Here is a 10,082-nt window from a genome sequence, read left to right as displayed (position 1 = left end):
TAACAAGCGTTGAAATCTCTTACTTTTAAGTCAGGATGCTTCAGATGCAGATAATGAATGTATTTGAAGTATGTAGGGAAAATAAAGAAGACACCGATGATGCTAATATGCTTACCTTTATTTTAACTAAAATTCTACTTTTTTATGAGTTGTTTCCCCTGTTGCTGCAAATGATCGATAACAAAATGTGGTATGGCTTCTGAAGGTTTTGATAACCACCGGTTTAAGTTGCTAGCATGCTAGCACATGCTAATTATCCACAAGTCTTCCTCAGGTCTAACTGACTGATGAGAAGTCCCAGATATACTTAATTGTGACCCCAAGATCACATGGTTAACAGACCATTCTTCTTTTAAATTTTTTAAAAATTCTTACATTTTATACTGTATATTTGAATGTGTTTTTATTTGTGTTTCCTCTGTACGGTGACCTTGAGTGTTCTGAAAGGTGCCTATGAATATAATTTATTATTATTATTATTATTATTATTATTAGTAGTAGTAGTAGTAGTAGCAGTAGTAGTAGTAGTAGTAGTAGTATTATCATTATTATTAACAACCCCTAACTGGGTGACCAGTTGTGGAACTACCAGGTCAGGGATGACTCATGGTATTAAAGTTAATTCTGGGGGAGGTGTCAAGTCTACATTATAAGTACTTGATACGTGGTTCCATGGATCCCATAATCTGTATAGAGTTGGTCACATTGATGGCTTACATCTGCCATTGGTGGGGAACGTTAATCATACAAATCGGAGGTGACACTATGTATCTAGAACCCATTGGTCAGCTGGAACTGTGTCTCGGATATTGCTGGAACATATTCAAGAACCAAGAAATTTATTTACAGTTCATGCTATGGTGAAAATTCGTGTTCCAAATTTCATGGCAGTCTATCTAATACCTGTGGAGACATGTCACAATTTCAAACGTAAAAAAACTCAAAAGACTCTCATGTTAACGCCAGAGAAACAGTCAAAGACTCATCACCATCAGTAGTTTTATCCCATAAGGACCACAAATTATATAAAAAGAAAACTTCATACCAATTAATTCGACAGATGTTACGATATTAAGATTGAGGTAAATTTACGCCAAACCATTCAATAGCTGCTGAGACATTTCACAAAAACTATATTAAAAAGACACACCATCAGCCAGGGTTTCATTAAAGTCAGTTAGCTTTATCCTCTGGGGACCATGAATATCAATCTTTGTAAAATATTTACTTAGCCAACATGGTGAACAGAATGCCGTTGCCATCACATTAGATAAACATGGCTGATAAAGCAATCTTGACAGGTACCTGAACAAAGATGTTACCTCTGGTTCAATAGAATTAGCGTTTGTGTCTTAGCTACTGTGTTTGTTGGTGTTTCTCATCAAGTACATGATTGAAGTAGGATTTTGGCTTCACCTACCTTAAATAAATTTAAATATATGGTTAGTAAGCAGAAACAGAAATCCCTTACTTGCTCCATATAAACTCCCCTATCATAACAATACAGAACAGAATTGTGGCTGCCATGGTAAGGCCTTGCACTCGTGGTGATATGATCGGCTTCAAGTGACATTGTGGCCCAGGAGGGAAATTGCTTCTTTTTGCCTCCTTGGTGACAAATGTCCCTGAGAGGCTGACAGGAATGAGGAGGGATTTATGTTCCCAAGAGAGACACAGTGTAGACTGAAGGCTCAGTTTTACTAATTTAGTTTGAGTTAGTTTATTTTTTTAAGAGTTATATGTAAGCATTTAACTTAGTCTATATTTTGTAGTGTGTAATTTATCTTGGTGTGGAAATTGTACGAATATTTTTAACCATGTTAGTGGATCTGGAGGTGGCACTGCTCTGCTCCACCACCCTGGTCAAGAATAAAAATAAAAGAGCTATGGAGTGTTTTAAAATTTTGTACAGATATTTGTAGTCCCCAGATCACGTATCTTACAGATATTGGGAATCTTTTTACTTTTCATCTAGTCCTATGAGTAGAGTAACATTTCAGGCTTTTCATCAATTAAATGTGATGGACGTTTCTGATCCCCTAAGTCTGAAATGCATTAACTTTTGACCATCGCTGGGTCACTTCTTCCAATTTTGTATTTAGTGGTAATTAGAAAATATCAGCATTCCAAACTGAAAGAGTAAACATATTTGCACTAAATTGTTTCGAGTTACTTGTCTTGCCCTGCACTGCTATGACAAAAAGCCTTGAATGTAGAAGGCATTACATTTGGTCCATCATTGTGTGCAACCTTCTTTTCTGTTACAGAAATGAATGAATGAATGAAAAGTTTAAAAATCAAGTTGTGCAGAGTAAAAGCAGCTGAACTTTCTTCTTCTTCTTCTTCTTTTTTAATAATCCCTGGGGTTAAATTTGTCATCTGCCTTTCATATTGCTCTTTAGGAGCAGCCATATGTCAGTGCCTGTGAGGTAGCTCATAAATAGTAATGGTACCTGAATGAATAACAATGCATGTGTCTCGTTTTTCGTATTATAACGGAACACCTGCAATGAAAGAAGATGTTAATTGGTTGCAGTATCAGCTTGAACCAGGACGATGCTGTGAAACTACTGTGCTAATCTAAGGAAAAGTAAAGACAAAAATATAACAAATGAATAAAATATATGCAGCCCATATCAAATAAATGTTTAAGCATATATAAAATAAGAAATGCCTTCGAAGGCTATAAAAAAATAGAGAGAACTAACATGAATTTAGAGGTTACATTTAGCTCCTTCTGTATGTAGTGAACTGATGGGCGTCTCTGATCAGACACCCCAGGGATACTGACTGAGGAAGCTGCGAACACTAAGAAGAAGCACAGCAGCTCAAGGTAATAGGACACGTCTCCACAATTCAGCATCCTTTTGTTGTACAGTGGGGGACCACAGATCCACACGTTTGATGTCTCTCAGCAAGTGAACACTGTGCTTGTGAGCCAGGCTCTTGGAGCTATTTTAGCAAATACAGTGCACACCAGTAAGTGGAAAGTTTTTATATTTTCTTCCATATAGTATTACAATAATCTACACAAGTTATGCAAATGAGAGAGCATCCCTGCACCCACCCCAGCAGGCAGCCACAGGCGTTCATGATTTAGTAGAAAATCATTCAGTGGGTGAATAGGCCTGCATATCAATGTACATCAGGAGTCTTGCTACAAATGGAGGCTAACCTATTTAATTGTGTTTCAAGGACAGGCTTTATAAATGTGGCACAGCCAGTCTATCACAGTAATCAGTAACAGCTGTTTTTTTCTGTTCCAAAACTGTTTCAGTGGGGACACTTATTAATGATGATGGGACACCCCAGGCACTTTCCAAACCAAAGGGAAATGCACACAGGGATAAATCAAAGAAGATGCAAGAGCCACTATCTGCCAGCAGAACCTGGCTGTTTGTCAGGGGAAATCAGAAGCTGAGTGCTAAAATGGAACCTCTACAAACAGTTTCCTGTTGATTATGATATTATTGGAGCAGCTTAAAGTGAGCTACAGCCACACAACACTCTCAGCCTGTAGCTACAGATGAGCTATATGTAGGAGAAAAATTTTAAAATCCATGCAAACATGCATATGCAGACAGAACCCTGCTGAGACACATACACCTTGCAGGATACCATAAATTATCCAAGGCCCTGTGTCTGATTGGCTGAGCAAGCAATCTCAGCTGGATGGGCTGAGATCATGTTGCTAAGGCAACAGTGGGGAACCTCCCTGTCCCAGCCCTATTTTTTTTCAGTGCAAGATTGTCTGTCTTAAAGGAGTTCATATAGGATTGCACCTTAATCACTGGAATTAATATTTTAAAACTTACATACAGCTTATGCTACTTTCCCCAAACGGTTGCAGTTTTAGACATTTTTCTTCTAATGTGTGCCTACTGCCTGTGGTGGAAAATCACATCTGACCACTAAGGCTCTTCATGAAAAACAAGAAAAAGATAAAGCTATGTTATTTTAAGTACAATGAACTTGACACCTGCATGCTGTGTACATAAATATTTTGCATCAAAATTGTTGACCCCCACATAAAATTATGTAATCATAAGGAGCCATGCTGTATTTTCATATATATACACTGTATTTCAAATGTGTGATATAAACATGACCATCACAGAGGAAATGCACTAGAAAGCTCTTCTCAGGAAGTGAGTCCTTTGTTATGTAATGCTGTGCAGGTCATTGGGTACACTAACTAGTGGCAGGATATGGAGCTCAATGCAGCCTTCTACACTATGCAAAAGTAATAGGCGAAACTACACCATTTGAAATAAAATGATAGGCTTAATTGTAACCTCAGTATTATCATCTATTTATTTTTTCCATCAATTGTAACATAAATAATAGTTGGTGTTTTTCTAAAACATAAAACTGTACTGTTTGTATTTTCCAAAATCAAATTTTGTGTGAAATGTTTTGCCAAATCACAACTGTGGCATTAATTCGATTACTGATCATAAATAAATATTTAACAGTACTATTTTGTCGTTGTTGCTGTTGTTGTTGTTTTGGGCATTTAACCTTTGCTTAACCAGTAAGTATCTCAAAATTCAATGTCTGTTTTACAAGAGGACTTGGTCATCATTGCAGAGGATTAAACAGAGTCACTTTAATAAAGGAGGCTAAGGAAGGAAAGGGCACGGCAATTTAAAACAGCTACATTCTTCATCTATGCTTCATGCACACACATACACATACATTTTATATGTTTTGGATGTGACATTTAAATGGTTTAAATGCCTGATGAGAAGTTTGTTTTCAGGCCCAGTTGCTGCTCCTGTATATTCCCCTTATATGCTCAGGGTGCATTGTACACAAGTGCTTGTTTTCCACATTCAGAACATAGTGTGTGTGGACCTGGTATAAAAGTTGTTTGAAACAGAAGAAATAATTTTACAGAAGACCATATACACATGCTATAGAAGGTATACTGGAATCATATTCAATATCTTTCAAGATTGCAAGTCACGCAGACCTGAAAATATTTTTATTAAAATACAAAGACTGACAACGAGTCAGACTGCAGGAGTTATTAGCATTCATAAGGACTTATGAATTATGCAACAGTATTCCTCTCCATGTTTGTTGATTATTCACTGCGCTGTAACATTGCAGCAATGCAATATTTGAATGCTGTATCGGTAGTTTAACTGGGGCATATATTTATTATTTGTATACATTAATATAGCAATACAAAATGTATGTATTTTGCCTTAAACAAAACATAAACTACTAATATGTAAAAAGAATGAATTTGGGTCAAGTCTTTAAATTCAGCCATTTTAAAGACTAAAAATAAAGGAGAATCTACAAAGTCCTTCAGGACAGTTAATAATTTTAAGTTTCTTGTCTCACATTTAGCATACATCATCATTATTTGGGTTATTAGTAGTAGCAATAGTAGTAGTAGTAGTACACATACTGCAGTGCCTCAGATATGGCAACAAAAAACAAACTTTTAGACATCTTACCATAGACTGTCAATGCATCGTATACAGAACAACAGCACCACCTGGAGGTTAAATGATGAAGAAATGATTGGCTGCTGTGTTATTTAGAATAAAATGCTGTTTATTATTTCTGGAAAGGGAAAAATACGTGAAAAAAAACAGAACTGCATTTTCCTGAGCTGAACTAAATGACTTTGTAAAGTTTAAAAGTTAATGTACTTCTCTGCCGTATCACAGGACGGCGCCATATTGGATGATACCAACTGCAAGCTGCGTTTTGCGGAAACAAACAAATAGCTGGACACAGTTACAATTTCAAATTAATTTCTTTACAGTATTTCAGGATTTCTGACAATATGGTTAGAAGTATTCTGGGAGGTCGTCTGCGCTGTAAAACACAACAAGTCTAATAACACCCCCTCCGGTTTCATTGTCATGGTACAGTCAGTGGGCAACATGGCGCTGGGGAGACTGAGTAGGTGTTGTCGGTCGTTACTCTATGAACCACATAAAGGAGTGTTTTGTGGTGTTTTACGGCCAGGCTGGATTGAGAGCTGTGTAGGAGGTAAGACAGACAAAACTCGTTAACAAGTGTCACGTCTGTTACACGAAAGACTACAAAAACTGACCTGTTTACAGTCAGTGAGAAGCGAGTAGCCTGTAAACAATCCACATGTGAACAACGTACATCAGTTAGCCGTGAATTACCTTAGTGAAAGTGTGTTGAGTTTACACTAAAATCCACTAAAGCTTGACTGAATTGAGTTTTGTCTTGTAAGAATGTGGCTAAAATCTTTGCATTAATTATCCAGCTAAGTTATGATGTTAGAAACTGAGAGGAGCCAGCCTGTCTAAAAAATTGTTTACTTTGTCCAACGTATAATATGTATAAATCATGTTAATAACCCCTACTCGATTTTCTCTGCAGCTAAAAGGCATCTGTTGTCAGAAGATGTCATCAAACTGCAAGATTTCCAGCAGAAGAAGCTGGCTGTGGCTCACCTTGTCACTGGATCACAAGGTGGAGTACAGGGTTGCATTATACAGAGGGGGAATGATTTTTATATTTCTTTGAGATATATTGCAATATGGAAAACTGCAGATGATTGATTTGAAAATAAGTTATTACTTTCGAATGTTTGGGATCATTTTGTAGTAGAGTGCATTGAAAAAAAGCAGTTTCAAAGTCTTCTCATATAGTATAACACTAGCAAAGGCATCCAAAATATTTTTTTTGGTGTAAGTGGTGCTGAGATCTGGCTTTTCACATTGCATACAGGACCTCGTGGTGCTGATTTAAATGGTCAGATTAGTACCTAAGCCAAAATATTTCATACAACTGACTTCATGTTGGGCTGCACAGTGGTGTAGTGGTTAGCACTTTCACCTTGCAGCAAGAAGATCCCTGGTTCGCGTCCCGGCTTTCCCGGGATCTTTCTGCATGGAGTTTGCATGTTCTCCCTGTGCATGCTTGGGTTTTCTCCAGGTACTCTGGCTTCCTCCCACAGTCCAAAAATATGCTGAGGTTAATTGATTATTCTAAATTGCCCGTAGGTGTGAATGTGAGAGTGCTTGTTTGTCTTTGTATGTAGCCCTGTGACAGACTGGCGACCTGTCTAGGGTGTCCCCTGCCTTCGCTTGAGTCAGCTGGGATAGGCTCCAGCCCCCCCGCGACCCTAGTGAGGATTAAGCGGTGTATAGATAATGGATGGATGGATGGATGACTTCGTGTTTTGCTTTTTGGGTGGATTTTTTTCAACCAAATCTTCCTTTTCGGGGTTTCTGTCCTGTTTCTCAGTCATTTTGCTGTGCACATGTGGAGCCTAAAAGTCAAAAAACTCTCTCAAAAATAAAGTTTAAAGCAAAAACACAGTGCAACTAACAAAACTTAAATCAGAGTAAATTATGGTCTGCCAGAAAGATTTCTCTTGTCGTAGTCATGAAAAATTACAAATGTGTTGGTTTCCCATATCAAGCAGTAAAAGAAATTGATGAAATGATGTGTTGTTGTTGTTATTGTGGTTTAATTTTACAGGAAATTATATTGAACTATTCAACCAGAAACTACAAAGGAATGAGCTGATTCTACGAGATGAGCTGAAGCTTCTCCTTCATCTTTGCCAGTCTGCAGAGGACATGCAGATAGCCAGAGATGCCATCTACAGGTACACCGCATCCTTCAGTGATAGTTCTGAAACCATGCGAGGCCTTTTGCTCTTCGCAATCATTTCCATCTCACAGAGCATAAAAATTTGACTGCTGTCATGTGTAAAATATCTGAAATGCAATTAGATGATCCTGTAATTTCCAATTCAAGGTATCATGCAGAGAACCGTAACATAATGCCTGGAGACTTCAAGTTTGGTCCTCTCTTCATGAGACTGTGCTATGAATTGGATCTGGAGGGCTTAGCTGCTGCAACACTTACAGATAAGGTAAATATTACATTAACCAACGCTGTGATTATTGATAAAGTGCCATTCAACAACAATATGAAGACAGGTGTTTTAGTGTGAGTTGACCTGAATTGACAATATTTCATCTCGCTTGTCTTAACAGAATATGCAAGGATTTTTCAGTGACACAACCTCCTTTAACATTGCTATAGATATGCTATTCATGAAAGGCTCATATAAAAGTAAGTGACAAATTACCCTTTCTGTGTTTTGTTTTTCTGCAGTTATTATAACATGTATTTAATGTTCCAAATTTTGACTATTTGCAGGTGCTCTGGAGGTAGTAAGAACCATGAAGAACCAAGGTATATCATTCAACAAAGACACAATGACTCTGGCAACTGGCACCTGCTACAAGCTGGTAATATTTCAAATAACTAAGCTACAATAATATAATTTCACATTAAAGCCCTAAGACTTATATTTGTGTGGAGTTTATGTTTTTGGGTGTTTCCTGTGAACTGATGTCCTTTTTTTGTGTTGGTTAGAACACAGCGGAGGCCTACAGGATCTGCAATGCTTTGCTAGAAGAGGAAAAGACCAGAGGGAACTTCATCCCCAGGCATGCTTACTGCTTTGCTGTGGCATTAGCACTTCGACGGGTGAGTTATATATATATTCTTTGTCTATTCCTTCCATGCAAGCAGAGAGATGTGCAGAATGTTGAAATATTGTCTGTTTCTTTCTTTTTGTTCCAGAATGATCTGGAAACAGCACAGTCGTTATATTCACAAATTATGAGCATTGACGGCAAATTGTGCCAAAATTTTAAGGTAAAGGTGCAGCATTGTAACTGTAGCATCCATTATTTCTTGCAGGTGCAGAGTGCTTAATGCATTTTGTATTGTGTTTTAGGTTGTAATGTTAGCGATGTCAGGAGCAGTGACAGACGCCATTTCTGTCCTATCAGCGGCTTTGTTGCCCAAAAGCCCTTATTTTGTGAAAAAGCTTGAATTTTCACAAGAGGTGGTAAGTGAAACACAGATGTTAGGATGGAGTGAATTGTTTAAACATTCTTGTAATTATTTAATGCTTACATCCAAAGGGAAGGGGTCCTGATACATTTCTATATGTTCTGTGAGATGTAAATTACTGCTGTGAAAGAGTGGACTCGAAGGCCTCCTGTGACCTGTTTCAGGTGGATTTGCTCCGTTTGCGGAGTGAGGGCAGACCACACATAAAGAAAGTGGAGCAGACAGTGACTCAGCTTGAACAAGCCGGCCAGGTGACTCAGCAGACCCTTGATGACATGCTGTGCCGAACGCCCACAGGCAAGAAGAAACCAATGATGATAATAGAGGAGAGGAAGACCAGTCGAAGGACTCTGAAGCCTCTACAGTCCAGTCTGCTGTCAGAGTGAAGCCAGAGTTGGTCATTTAAACACTGTGTTTTTGGCAACAGACGATTTTGTCAGTAACGATACACCAATATGGAATTTCAGGGCTGTTACCAATAACCTGTAACCACCTGCACATTTTTGCTGAAACAGATAGGAGAACCTACAGTGTTGACCTTAGGAATGCAAAATGTGATGGGAAAAATACTTTTTAAAGGGTCAGTGTAGGATTTGGGGACATCTAGTGGTGACGTTGCAGATTGCAACCAACTGAATTCTACCTCACCTTTAACTCTGTCCTTCCTATCCTTCAACAGAAAGCTGCTGAACTTTACAGAAATGACTTCATCTAAATGGGTCTAGATTTCTTTGCACGATTCTCACAAGGAGGTCTTGAGTGGTTTGGGAGGAATGTGTTGTGTACATATAAGTGTTGGAATGAGTGATTTAAACTTTATCACATATTTAATAATAAAATCTTTGATTTTGTCTTTTGTTTGTTTTTATTTGGGGGGGGGGTTACTCTGCTTTTCTGATGGGATACTATTAATGTAGAATGTGACAGACACAATATACAGAGGAAGTACATAGTGTTACATGGTCTTTTACGTTCCCACATCTTTCAAATGCCACACATTCAGTTCGAAGGCTTTTTGATTTATCCATTAGCTTTGAAAATGTATGGTTATAGAGTGATAAAATCAAAGACTGGCTTTTCACTGTCATCTCTCCAGCAGTCGCCCACGGTTGATACCTTCTATATTATGATTAAATAATTTGAGTCATCCTGCCAAGTATTTTTCTGAAAAACATAAACCCAGAGATTTTTCTAAGAAGTTC

General features: G+C 37.9%; 1 protein-coding gene across 1 annotated transcript; it reads left to right on the top strand.

The window, feature by feature from the left end:
* The first annotated feature begins 5,869 nt into the window (after positions 1–5,869).
* On the top strand, positions 5,870–9,731 carry ptcd2 (pentatricopeptide repeat domain 2). Its single transcript, XM_023279549.3, has 10 exons — positions 5,870–6,015; positions 6,379–6,471; positions 7,486–7,615; positions 7,768–7,885; positions 8,010–8,088; positions 8,176–8,267; positions 8,395–8,508; positions 8,605–8,679; positions 8,762–8,875; positions 9,045–9,731. The coding sequence occupies exons 1-10, from the start codon at positions 5,886–5,888 to the stop codon at positions 9,264–9,266; spliced, it is 1,167 nt and encodes a 388-aa protein (XP_023135317.3). The 5' UTR covers positions 5,870–5,885; the 3' UTR covers positions 9,267–9,731.
* Positions 9,732–10,082: the final 351 nt, after the last annotated feature.

The sequence above is a fragment of the Amphiprion ocellaris genome, chromosome 17 (assembly GCF_022539595.1).
Source record: "Amphiprion ocellaris isolate individual 3 ecotype Okinawa chromosome 17, ASM2253959v1, whole genome shotgun sequence".
Taxonomy (NCBI): domain Eukaryota; kingdom Metazoa; phylum Chordata; class Actinopteri; family Pomacentridae; genus Amphiprion; species Amphiprion ocellaris.
Note: the sequence above shows the minus strand (reverse complement) of the source record. Positions and strands in the feature narration are given on the sequence as shown.